Below are 13,749 nucleotides of genomic sequence, written 5' to 3'. Positions count from 1 at the left end.
ATTCAGGGCTTTTAATGGCGGAAGCTCCTCTCTCATTCAGCTTCCTCTCCCTGTGAGACGGTCCGGCCGTCCGGGTGAGCCGCCCCCAGCTTCTCTCATAGTCAGCCTGCGTCCTGTTATCTGCGTGCTGGATCACGCGGGGGGTAGCCACTCTATTAGCAAGGTGTTTTATGGTCCGCCTTCCGTGGGAAGTAATTAAACACTGAACTTGTGTTACGGGGAAATTTAAGAGCCAACAGAGGTAGGGGAAGAAAGGAGAGCTTATGACACACAACTTCAGTCTTTCCCCTCTCTTCCTGAGCCAATCGGGCGTTGCAGTCGTTGGTACAAAAGAACAGTCATGGCTAAAATCCGTTTAATTAATGTTAATGCAATTAATACTCCTGAAAACCTTTTCGTTTTGTATTTTTTTGCTGAAAGCTTCAGATGTGAACGTTTGAAAGGGCAGACTAATGAGCAGCTTCCCCGTGCTCCCGCCTTCTTCCTCCCGTTTTAATGCCAGTGCTTTTGGGTTTGTATTATTTGACTGAAGATGAATTATCATATTTATTCAAATGCGCTGCACTGAGTGATAAATTGGGATGTCGAGAAGAAGCACCCGCTGCAGAGGATTCTTCCCTTTTAAAGGACGTCTTTCCTCTGTGTGTGAGTGTTGAGAGGCGAAGTCTGTGGAGTGCGGTCCGTCTTGGATAGCCCAAGGTTGGAATTATGAATTATGAATCATAAATACAGGCACTTTACGTGCTCTTTCTATACTCACCAGCACTGTTTTTATTTTATTTATTTATTTATTTTTCATTTTAATAAGCCAGAAGCATGTGCCAAGGCTAACATCATGAATAATAATGATCTTTTTTTTGGCATATCGTGCATTTATTATTATTTAAAAAAACTGACTTTATATCATCGAAAAAGTCCCCAGATGCGCAGGCTATTTCTGTAACCTGCGGCAGGGGTCAGAGGGGACGCGTGACTGTGTGCGTGTGGGATTAACGAGTGAATAAATAATAGTGTTAAAACCGCTCGGCGGAATCGTCCGTTTTTAGCGTTTTTATGTATTTAAGGTGCGTTTGTCTTTGATGCAGCGGCTCCAGCACCGCGGCTCACAGCGACGGGCTCGGAGAGCGCTTGGACGCCGCGCCCGGCTCCGCCCAGCTGCTGTAACGTTGCGTAAAGACGTTACGCTCACGACAGGCTGCGCACCTCTTCTCTGCTTTCATTAGTTTCCACACGCGGCGGTGTTTTCCGCTTTGCATACGGCTGCGGACGGAGCTGGGATATTATCACTCAGATCCTCCACCCCCACCCCACCCCCCCCCCCCACCCCTTCCAGAAAAATAAACCCCCCCAGCCGTTGGGCAGCAAGGTTCAGAACCAGAAGATAAAATAACGGAGAGCACGTCGCTTTGTGTTAAGAGCTCTGCTGGAGGACACAGCAGCAGGGCTCAGATTGGGATTCAAACCTGCAATCTCTCAGGCCACCAGGCCAGGTGCTGCTGTGTCTAGGGCACGTGCTGGTACAGTGTCTCAGAGCGGAGCTCTTATCTGGGGTCGGGTCTTCTGATGCAGTGTATGTACCACGGGACTGTTCTGAGTCTTTTCATCAATACAGACTCATTCTCTGTCCCTCTCTTTCTCTTCCCTTCTCTCTTCCTCTCTGTGTCCCTCTCTCTCCGACCCCTCTCACTCTCCCCCCCCCACTCTCCCCCCCTCTCTCTCTCTCTCTCTCTCACTCCCCCCCCCCCCCCCACTCTCTCCCCCCCCTCTCTCCCCCCCCCCCTCTCTCTCTCTCTCTCTCCCCCCCCCCTCTCTCCCCCCCCCTCTCTCTCTCTCTCTCTCGCTCCCCCCCCCTCTCCCTCTCTCTCTCTCCCCCCCCCCCCCCTCCTCTGCAGGTCCGCCCTGGGTTCCCCCGGTTGTGGCAGTGAGCCAGGCCAGTCTCTTGGCGCACTCGTATGGCTTGGCCCCGCCCCCAGCGTACACCCCGGGAGTGACCGCCCAATCGCCCGCCATGGGCGTGACCCCCGCCATCCCGACGGCCGTCCCATCCCACCACCCGCTCATGACCGCCCACTTCCAGCTGCCCCCGCCCCCCCAGGCCCTTCTGCCAAACCACCCCCCCCTCACCCCCGTCTGCAGGGTCACGCACCCCGCCGTGGGCAACGGTCACATGACCCACCCCGCCATGCAGCCGCCCGCCGCCCCGCACGCCAACGTCCCTCTGACCAATGGCCAGGCGGCTCCCCAGGCCCCGCCCATCCCCCCAGCCAATCAGGAGAGCCCCAACGGGCTGCAGATGCTGCGGACCATCGGCATGGGGAAGTACGAGTTCACAGACCCCTGGCACCCCAAAGGTAGGTGGGGGGGGGGGCAGGGGTGGGGATTGGGCTGAAGTCATGTGACCTGTGGGAGAATAATATCGCTCAGCCGTGGCGTTTCAGACAGCGCCCTCTACAGGCCTCTGCTGTCCACTCCGTACCCATCCCGTTTTTCCATCCTATGTTTATTTCCATTTTATTTTTTTAAGAGAAAGTGAACGCATCTTAATGGCTCGTGAGCATTTAAAGATCATTTCGGTTAATTGAATGAGACAGCAGCTGCAATTTAATGATGATGGGAGAAGCTCCCTGTTTGGTGTCGGGCAGATTACTGGGACTTTGGTAGAAATGTCTCTTGTAGTGCAGGGAGAGAGAGAGACAGAGAGGTGCAGATCAGTGGGTGTAGTGCTATAGTGTGTGTGTTTGTGTGTGTAGTGCTATTGTGTGTGTGTGGTGCTATAGTATGTGTGAGCGTGTTTGTAACTCAGCAGAAGCTGAATTGTACACAGAGGTGTAGTTGTGAGGTGTCTGTCAGGTTTCACCTGTCTGCTGCAGTTCACTCACCTGAGCTAAGGGCCCACCTGCTGTCACACCTGGGCCCTCCTGACAGAGAGAGCCAGCCCCACAGGCACCTGCCGGTACCCTGGGCACACCTGCCCTGCTCTCAGACAGGTCAACACACAGGGCAGCTACACCAGCACTTCATCAGGGACAAATGCAACGTGCGTGTGATGCAAGTCAATGTGACATGGCTGGAGCCCATATCCACTAACCTACAGGGGCAGCAATGCTCTAATTATATGAGTGCTGTATTCATAGAGAAATACTCAATAAAGCCCTATTTATATCAGTGGAATATTCAGAGAAATACCCGGTGAAACTCCATTTATATCAGTGGAATATTCAGAGAAATACCCGGTAAAACTCCATTTATATCAGTGGTATAATCAGCGATTTTAACAGTAGGAGGTTGACTGCTACTATTGTGACGTGAGAGATCTGCGTATGTGTGTGTGTGTGTGTATGCGTGAGTGTGAGTGTGTGTAAGTCTGTGTGTGCGCGTGTGTGTGTGTAGTGCTATAGTGAGTGTGAGTGTGTGTGAGTGCTATAGTGAGTGTGAGTGTGTGTGTACGTCTGTGTGTGCGCGTGTGTGTAGTGCTATAGTGAGTGTGAGTGTGTGTGTGTGTGTGTGAGTGCTATAGTGAGTGTGTGTGTGTGTGTGTGTGAGTATGTGAGTGTGTGTGTGTGTGTGTGTGAGTGCTATAGTGAGTGTGTGTGTGTGCGCGTGTGTGTGTGTAGTGCTATAGTGAGTGTGAGTGTGTGTGTGTGTGTGTGAGTGCTATAGTGAGTGTGTGTGTGTGTGTGTGAGTGAGTATGTGAGTGTGTGTGTGTGTGTGTGTGAGTGCTATAGTGAGTGTGTGTGTGTGTGTGTGTGAGTGCTATAGTGAGTGTGTGTGTGTGTGTGTGTGTGAGTGCTATAGTATGTGTGTGTGTGTGTGTGTGTGTGTGTGTGTGTAGTGCTATAGTGAGTGTGTGATGGTGTGAGTGTGTGATGGTGTGAGTGTGTGATGGTGTGATGGATACTGTCGTTTGGGTCCACCGCGCTCTGCGATGTGCCTCCTCCAGGGACAGGGGTCGGCTAGCCAATCAGGAGCCGGCAGCCTGGCCGCGCGCGTCTCGCAGTTTTCCCACCGCAAATCCCGACGCTCCCAGCGCCTGCGCCTGCCGCGGTTACCGCTAACACTCCGCTAACGCTCCGCGCGGCCTGCCGTGACTCTGAAAGAGCCGAGCCGCGTCTGCTCCGCCCCCCCCGTCCCCCGCCCCAACCCCCCGCCCCCCCCCGCACCCCCCACCCCCCCGCCCCCTCCTTAATTCTGCAGGAGCTCCGGCTCGCTCTCCGTCGCAGAACGCTTGCGGAATGTTCCGCGGGTCGGAGCAGCTGGCCTCGTTCTTCGGCGGCGTGTGAGCCGGAGCAGCGCGGCGGTGACGGATGACTCAGCCGATCCGCACCCTCCCTCCCTGGGCTGGCAGGCTGCCGCGGGCGCCCCCTGCTGGCCGCTGGAGGCAGTGCAGCTTTGAGAGGGTCTGTGTGCGGGGACACTCATGATCTCTCTCCAGCACGTGTGTTTGCGGGGTGAGCAGCTGCACTTTACACACACGCTACTCACATCAGTACACAGGGACCCAACTTCGCCTTCAACTTTTCACCTTTCCGGCGGTTTAAAGAGCTGATCAGCTCCACTTCCTGGAGCAGGGGACGATTTGTCAGACGGAAAATCACAGGCGAGGTTGTGGATTCGCGGGTTTGGCGTAGAGAGAGGGCGATTCATCACCGGCCGGCGTGTGTGTGCGTGTGTGTGCGCGTGTGTGCGTGTGTGTGTGTGTGTGAGCGTGTGTGAGCGTGTGTGAGCGTGTGTGTGTGTGTGTGCGTGCGCGCGCGCGCGCGTGTGTGTGTGTGTGTGTGTGTGTGTGTGTGTGTGCGTGTGAGCGTGCGTCCGTGCGCCTGCTCTTTTTGAGATAGCGAGCGTGATGACTCACATCGCGAGCCGCCCGCCGCCGCCGGGGGGGATATCATTTTCGCGTCCGAGGGACGTCCGTTAAAAGCCGGCGCTTTTCATCTTCCGAAACCTCAAAGAGCAATAACCGCTCGTCCCCACGGCAACCAGCCCGCGGCCGCGGCCCCTTGCCCCCGCCAGGACCGGCGGGAACGGGAGCCGGCGGATGAAATGAGCGCCGCGGACGCAGCGGGCCTCGCGAACGCGCGCCAGGGAGCAGAACGCGAGGGCTCGCCGCCATGGATACGGACGCAGCGCAGGACGGGACGTTTGAGGACAGAAATGACCCTTCGTTCCTTTCCCCCGCGTGGTTTAAAGGATCATTGGCAGGCCTGCGTGCATATCCCGTTTGTCTGATCTCCGCAGTTCAGACGGCCTAACGCTCTGGGAGGGAGAAAAGCGCCGAAGGTTGGACCCACGGGGGGCCGCACGCTCGTCCTTATTGGGCTGTGCGCCCCGAGTGCGTGGGCTAATGAGATAGTTCCCCTTTACGATAAACGCTTATTCTTTGTAATGAATGTTACATTGATTTGACTGAAATGAATTCCATCCTATAATTGGCTGCAACCTATGACAGGCCTGACATAAAGTAGGTCAGCTATTCAGATAAATGGCATCCAGAGTCACGCTTTTTAGCCTTTTTCTTACTTGTGTGGAAGTTCTGTTATAATGAACACGCACACGCACATGCACACACGCACCCACACACGCACACGTGCACACGCACACGCGCACACGTGCGCGCACGCACACACACGCATTGGCTTGCCACTGAGCTTTGAACGAAAGACATTTGCCCCTTGGGAATCTGAACATCTGAAAACTCGGGTAGACGTCGACGCTGTTCAGTGGACCAGCCCCGCTGACGTGGCGTTGACTGAGCTGAAGGTACGGCTACAGAGATAAGACCCTGGCTGCCTGTGCGAATGCATAATCAATGTGGCAAATGTAGCGTCCAATTCTTCACACGCTGTAAAAATAGCCATTACCGCCGTCTGAGAGCTGGCTGTTAACCTTGGCCCCGGTCGGTTGCCGCGCAACGTTGGTTTCCGCCGCGCCCCCGCTCTGAAGCCGTCTGATATTAAAAGCAGGTGTTTCGCTGGTGGCCCCAGGGGCACGGGCGAGGGAATGTATGTTTTTGACTTTCATTACAAATCCCTCAGATATTTCATCAGGTGGCAGTCGGAAGATCGCTCCGGCGCCTCGGCGAGATTGCGTGTAACGCCACCGCGCTGGAAATAATAATCCTGAGGCGGGGAGAGAGAGAGAGAGAGAGGAGAGGAAGAGAGGGAGAGAGAGAGGGAGAGGGAGAGAGAGGAGAGGGAGGGAGAGGGAGAGAGAGGGAGGGAGAGGAGAGGGAGAGAGAGGGAGAGAGAGAGGGAGAGAGGGGGAGAGAGAGAGAGGAGAGGGAGAGGGAGGAGAGGGACAGAGAGGGAGAGAGAGAGGGAGAGAGGGAGAGAGAGAGGGAGAGAGAGAGAGAGGGAGAGAGGGGGAGAGAGAGAGAGGAGAGGGAGAGGGAGGAGAGGGAGAGAGAGAGGGGGAGAGAGAGGGGAGAGGGAGAGAGAGGAGAGGGAGAGGGAGAGAGGGAGAGAGAGGAGAGGGAGAAAGGAGAGGGAGAGGGAGAGAGGGAGAGGGCGAGCGCGCGTAGAATGTGGAGGCAGCGTCTCTTGCCGCCGCTCTCTGAGAGTTGATAATTGAGATCAGCGGCGTGGACTCTGCCGGAGTCTGCCGGAGTCTGCCGGATCTTCTTAACCTACTTTTCTCCCAATAAAGTCCTGCCGCTGTCAGATCTCATCACCGGCTGCCGGAGGAACGCACAGATCCGCAACTTCTTGGGCAATTAAGACGGTGGCTCGCGTTAAAATCTGCTGCCTGTTTATTTATTCTCGGGGTCTGTCCCTTAGCTGCGTCGCGTTAATGAACTCACGCGCAGGGGCACGGCAGGACAATCAGGGAGCTCCCTGCCTTTTTAAAAAACCTTTTCTGGTTTTGTTGTTTAAACATTTCACGACACACTGAATAGTAAGAATAATAATTTATTATGATTATTAATTGTTGTTATCAACAGTATGGCAGTTAGTTTGTGTTACTAAACAACAACAACAAATAATAATAATAATAATAATAATAATAATAATAATAATAAGTGATTGTATTCTAGACCATACATCCAGATATTCCTCCATACATGAGTGTGCTGGATGGGCTGTTTGGGGATGGTGGCACATCTTGCCCCCTCTCAGCTGGTGTCCAGGTGCTCTTGGGGCTGACTGTGGGTAAACGTGCGTGAAGGCGTGTATTTTTGTGATATGGTGCATGCACCAGGAACTGCAATGGACAGTGATGTAATGGAACAAATGACGACAGTTCCCAGGTTTGGGGGAAGGGGTGGGCAGTTTTTTGCTGTTTGTATCGTTAAAAAGGAACACATACTGCAGCAGTCATATGATGCCTGTATTCGGCCCTGTTTCCTTAGCGTCTCGGTAGTGCCTCTGTGTCTCTCTGTTGTGTCTCTGTATCTCTCTGTTGTGTCTCTGTAGTGTCTCTGTAGTGTCTCTGTGTCTCTCTGTAGTGTCTCTCTAACGTCTCTGTAGTGTCTCTGTAGTGTCTCTGTGTCTCTCTGTAGTGTCTCTCTAATGTCTCTGTAGTGTCTCTGTGTCTCTCTCTAGTGTCTCTCTAACGTCTCTGTAGTGTCTCTGTGTCTCTCTGGCGTATTTGTAGCTTGTCTGCAGAGGAGAACTCCTCTGGGTCTGGCGCAGCAGCAATGAAATGTTATTAATTCCAGTATTGTAATCAAACGGGTTTCATCTTTCGCTGTCATATTTCATTGTCTCCTGTATTATTGGAGAGTGGGTTTGCTCAGCGGACAGGCACAGCCAGGCTGATTTGTGCGGTCGTGTGGCTGGGCGCCCGCTGGAGAGGGCTGCTGTGCCTCTACCTCAGCTCGGGATGCGAACCTGCAACCTCCTGACTGCCAGCAGAACAATCCGGACAGTCAGGAAACTGTGTTTGGCCCACAGATCAGGTGGTGCTTAGTTTGGACCGTAGAAGTCGTGAGGCGCAGCTCTTACCCCCTGGGGCTGCGCGGTTGTGTCGTGCGTGTGATGAAATTGCGCCGGACGTGTTTATTTATGAAACAATGATTTACGGTTGATTAATTTATCCTCGGCCAGCTGTGCATCACTTCTGGGGAACTGAGCGTTCTGCACGTGATATGTGGCTTCTGGAAAGGACGGCAGAAAATTGTGTTTTCTCCTTTCTGAAGAGATTTTGAACCCGAGGTTTACCAGACTTGTCCTTGAACAGAAGCCGAGAGACTGAGAGAGAGAGAGTGGAGATTGAAATAGAAAATGCCTTCATTAGCACCAATCAAATCAGAGGGAAAAAAAACCGCCAGTCTGATATTCCCTGTTCTCATATAGAACAGACACAATGGCAGCGCGAGAGAGGGGGCGGGAAAGAGCGCGTTTTCATATGACATCTCAGCACATCGAATGATAAACATTTAGTTTGCAGGTTGATCATGGCGGCATTAATCACGTTACAAGTAGCGGGTCATCACAGCGTGTTATTAAAAACCCGGAGCGCGTTTGTGACCGCTGTGCTTTTCAGATTAATCATGCAGAGCAGATTATTCATGCAGTTTCTGACTCTTCCAACCCGTCAGCAGGAGACAGAGGGGCCCTGGTTTTTAATAAAATGAAAAAACCACGCGCGCGGCATTTAAAGGGAACTGCGCGCGATGGAGCGACGGGACTTGCTAGTCTTGCCGATGAACACGATTGCTAATATGAGAAATGTGCTCTTGAACCGATTGCGTTTATTTTAAGGATATTGCTTTTACTGTTTACATTGGAGATTACTACAGGAGATTTTTCTCAGTCAGGATTAACTCGATTTGCAGTAAAGCAAAAGCCTGTTTGTCTGAAATACGAGAAAATGCCCTTTTTGTTTGTAATTAATCACCCAGGGTTGCAGATACAGGCATAGGGAGGATTATGCATACATACATATAATCAGTAAATTTAGCGGTCGGCTCGATTCTGACCTTCATATTCCTAGTATGCCCTTTCAGCGCTGTGCTCCCACAGGGCGAAGTCTTAAATTCCTCTCCTGAGGATTTCAGTTATACAACCCATTAACAATAATGCGATGTTTTTTTCTGCTGGACGGAACAGAAAGTTTTTTTTTAATCTGCAGTGGCAATTGCAGCCTGTTTGGTAACGCGGCAAAAATCTCATCTGGCGCTGTTCATATCTGGCGGTTCTGAAACGCGCGAGCGAGTTGTGATTTCATGTTTTCCAGCGCGTTCGAACACGCGCTTGCTGTGAGCGTACCAACGCTGTTTCTTACACTGCCTAACCGCGTGAGAGAACACAAGCCCGTTACGGAATTTATTCATTTAATTCACCAAACATAATTAATTGAAATTAGTGCTGTAGGTTTTTACTTCTGAAGCAATGTGTAAAGATTGAAATACACACGGCAAGTTTTCTGTACAACAGAAAAATGGCATACTTTGCATGGCCTACAGCGGAAGAGATGCCACAAGTCCTTCTTTATTTATTCACTGCCAACTCCCCATTGGGTCAATGGCTGCTTGCGATTTCCACCTGAATGTATGGTTTTGCGTCAGTGGTCTCAGCTGTAAAAAGTACTGCCAGTCCCCGTTTTTACAGCTTCCTGCAGTCCTGCGCCGAGAGATATTTTTGTCTAAAGTTGAATTCCCCCGGTAGCGTTTGGAGAGAGCCTAGCCTTTCCCGACAGGAGAGAAATGACAGCTTTACTTGTTATCGTGTTTAAAAATAATAACAATTGCTGCAGAAACCCCCTCTGTCTCACATTACTTTGTAGTTAATGCGGGGAAAACTGAATAGCTCATTAAGATTGATCATGCGCTCTCCTCCCCTACCATACAGAAGCGCAGTTCTTTTCATTAATCACCTCCTTTCGTGATAACGCGCGCGGCGTCTGCGCCGGAGGAAGCGTCTTTCTGACGCGCGCGCCCACTACCGCGTGATCATACCACTCTCTCCCCCTCGCCCATCGCGTCCAAATCTTCAGTAGAACCGCCCTTTCTGTCTCCTCTTCAGGCTGTTCCTAATTTCGTGATCAGTTTTCTGACCAGTTTACGCAATTTTAGAAGAATAGCAGATTGTATGCTGAAAATACAATTGTCGAGATCGGCGCCTTTTTTTGACAGCCTACGGAAGAAATATGTCCACACTGGGCGTGTACACGCAAGACCGCGCGACGGTTTGTTTTCTGCATTAGAATCCTGTCATCACCCCCCAAACACAAAGCAAGCTCTTTCTTCTCATTAACTAATATTTGACTTTAACGCCCGGGCCTTTTTATAATGTGTCCTTCTCTGCTGACAAGGCTACTCAAGACAAACTGTGTTCAATAAAACTTCTCTCTCCTTGGTGAGATGTTCCAGTGTACAGTGGTTAGCTTGGTGGTTAACTGCCACATAGCCCGTAATTGGCTCTCTGCAGGCTATAAAGTTTAACGGGTTACACAATTTCCCACTCTCTAAAATATCAATATATGAGCTTACTACTGTGTAATGTGAACTTTGGCAAAAGCATTTTACATGACAACAAAAATGATTCGAATAAAATAATGTTACTACAGTATGGACATAATGTTAAAAAGGTAGATATTTCTTCATTAAAAAAGATACTCTGGGCAATCAGAGGAATACACGACCTGAACATTGTAGTCTTGTAAAGCAGGTCTGGTGCTCCGTGTAGTTTTGTTATTTATAATTACGCAATTATTTATAAAAACACATTTGTGCCTCTGTGCAGTTACAGTATTATTAAGGACACTATATTTTAATTTAGCCTTTGAGGGGAATGCACGCGCAATTACGTGCTGGCGTTTCTTCGGTCGGATCAACCGTTTGGCGCAATTCATCATAGAACGAAGGGTGAGGGAGAACGGAGGGGCACTGTTCTATATGAGAACATTCATTTAGAAACGTGTGAAAACGCAGCCCCCGGGGATCGTGTCTTGGTTGAATGTGACCCTCAGTGCACACCGTATCAAAGTGTCCTCGCGCTCGCACGTATTCCATAAAGGCTCTTTCTATCCAAATAGTGTTTCCCGCAAAGTTGCGCATTTATTTATTTATTTATTTTTACTTTTATGTTTTATTTAGCCACTTTCTCTCAGGAGGACGTGTGCGCCAGTGACCGAATGACTGACAGCTCAAATCGTCCATCGCACGCGTCTGAATGGCGGCGCGCGGCGAGCGGGTAACCTTTAAACAGTGAAGGTTCGCATAAATTGCCGGGCCGGTGTAAATATGAACCGCCGCCGCTCGTGAAAAGATATCCACTCATTGGTATCCTTGAAAAATACTGAAGCTGTCTGCTGCCATGACAGCATAGTTCACCGATTTGAATGTGTTCCTGACAGGATATTTTAGGATTGCAGTCGGATAAGAGCGATGGAGAGAGAGGCACATATTTAGAGGAGAGAGGAGTCGGCTGTGGAATATCTTAACCCTCCTGTAATGGTCCTTGTACGTTATTGAGGGAAGACATTTTGGCTCTTTACAGCACAATCTGCGTGTATGAAATGAGTGGCCGTTTGCGGGTCTGTTTGTCTGCAGATCATTTGCCCATTAGGGGTTTCTGTAACTCTCTCGCATTCGATGTGGAAATATGTGGAGTATGTAAAGGACTGTGTCAGGGGTGATTTTATTTTATTTTTAATGAACGTAATTGTGAGGACGGAGGTGTGGATGTGCTGCGTAGCTCATCGCGCGTGAAATAGGCAGTAATGCATTATCTCTGAAGCCAACTGTAAAAATACCAGATGCCGCCAGGCAGGAAGTCAATAGCTGCAGTAGCTGCTGTTTCTCACTAATGAGACTGGGAATAATTAAAACCCACAGAACTTCAGTTCGTGGAGTTACACAAATCTTACAACACTCGCACACACACACACAAACTCTCACTCACACCCTCTCACTCAAACACGCGCACACACATAAACACACACTCTCACTCGCTCACACACACACACTCTCTCACTCACTCACACACACACACACACACACACACACACACACACACACCTCTACCTGGCAAACCTCTGGTGCCCTGGTTATTTCCCATTTGCCTGGGCTGTGAGTTCAGCACTGACAGGCTGTGCTGTTTTTGACCCACTACCCCAGTACCTTAATCTAGCCTAATCACCGTGGCGACGAGCTGCGCCCCAGGCTCCGTCACATGGTTTTGACACGTTAAAGACGGCCACTAGCCAATAACAACAACACCGCCACGTCACAAACACGGCTTTGTTGATTTTCTCGGCCAGTGGACCACCCTTGACCTTGTTTCAACTTCCTCTAGTGTGCGGACAGGGGTCGTGCCCTTTGACCCCAACCCCCCTGGGGTCATGGGGCACATCTGGGCGGAACGGCTGTATCCAGCACGGTTATTTCTGTCCGCTGCGACTGGAGCTTTGGAATAAAGCGCCAGCTCAGCAAAATTCCTGTTTTTTTATTTTTATTTTTTTGTTGTTTTGTTGTTGTTTTTTTTGCTCCCCGGAGAGCTAGCGAGCTTTGGGTCAGGTGCAATGAAGCAGAGGAGAAGTGAAGAGATCATTCAGGAGCGATTTCTGCCTGTGGAGAAGTGGCCCTTATCTACGGGCCCGAGAGCAGAGAGCCCACTCTCTCACTGGAGATCCTCATTCCAGCCCCATCCGCTGCAGCGTCTCATTAAGATACTCCCAGACATTAGACCCTGATTTAGCGTTTCCCTTCAGGTCATTATCTCTGAGAAACGAGTCATCAGTACTCCTAACACACATGCACAAAAACACGGACACATGCAGGTATGCTTGTGTGCATGCACACGCTCAAAAACACGTACACACATACAGGCACACACATGCACACACGCACACACACACACACACACACACTCACATGCACACACACACACACGCACGCACACACACACATTGACACACATACACTTGACGGTGGCCCCCACATGTGCCGAAACTTCAGTTAGGGTGAACCAGCGACAGTTTCAGTGCCGAGACTCCAGATGAATAATTCACCCCTTAAATATCCACAGCAGTTGGCGAAGAGCAAATTTAATCACTCACTATAGCGTTTGTCATCGTGCACTTAAAAAAAAAAAATGTAATGGTTTTTTTGTCTGAGTTTGTGACTCATTAAAGTAAATAAGTGCTGTTGCTGTAAGTTAATCTTATATTAATTTACTTACTCTATATCTGGGACGTTTCTTTTAACCCCTAAAGGACCCCCCAGAGAAAACTACAAGTCCCTTTATTCTGCTGTTTGAATCCAAGAATCCAAGGCACACAGCAGAATTACAGCACACAGCTGTTTAAGCACACAGAACTACAGCTGTGTCTTGGAAATAGTGTGTGTACAGTATGCTTGTCCAATGTATGCAGACATACACATAAATGCAACTGTGTATGTGTGTGTTAGTATGTGAGTGTGTGTGTTAGTGCCTGTGTGTCTGTGCGTATTTGTATATGTGTGTATATGCTTGTGAGTGTGTATGTGTGTGCATCTGTGTGCTTGTGAGAGCGTGTCTGTGTGTGTGTGTGTGTATGTGCGTTTCTGTGTGTATGTGTATGTGCCTGTGTGTGTGTATATGTGTATGTCCATATATGCCTGTGTGTGTGTGTGTGTGTATGTGCTGTATGCGTGAGTGTGTGCATGTCTGTTTGTGCCTGTGTGTGTGTGTGTGTGTGCTGTATGCGTGAGTGTGTGCATGTCTGTTTGTGCCTGTGTGTGTGTGTGTGTGCGGAGTGTAATCCTTTCACACTCAGCTGAATTACCCAGCATGCCCGGCCTTGTGCTGAAACTGTCTGTCATTTAC

At 50.3% G+C, this 13,749-nt stretch overlaps 1 protein-coding gene across 2 annotated transcripts in view; it reads left to right on the top strand.

Annotated features, from left to right (window-relative positions):
- Nucleotides 1–13,749, top strand: part of LOC118229961 (kelch-like protein 29) — a 167,399-nt gene that overhangs the window by 92,408 nt on the left and 61,242 nt on the right. For both annotated transcript variants that reach the window (XM_035422571.1, XM_035422572.1), the window contains exon 4: nucleotides 1,893–2,351. In XM_035422571.1, the coding sequence (XP_035278462.1) occupies nucleotides 1,893–2,351 (459 nt within the window). The remainder of the gene's footprint in view (nucleotides 1–1,892; nucleotides 2,352–13,749) is intronic.

Source organism: Anguilla anguilla, chromosome 6, assembly GCF_013347855.1.
Source record: "Anguilla anguilla isolate fAngAng1 chromosome 6, fAngAng1.pri, whole genome shotgun sequence".
NCBI classification, from domain to species: Eukaryota; Metazoa; Chordata; class Actinopteri; order Anguilliformes; family Anguillidae; genus Anguilla; species Anguilla anguilla.
This window is presented reverse-complemented; position numbering and strand designations above follow the sequence as displayed.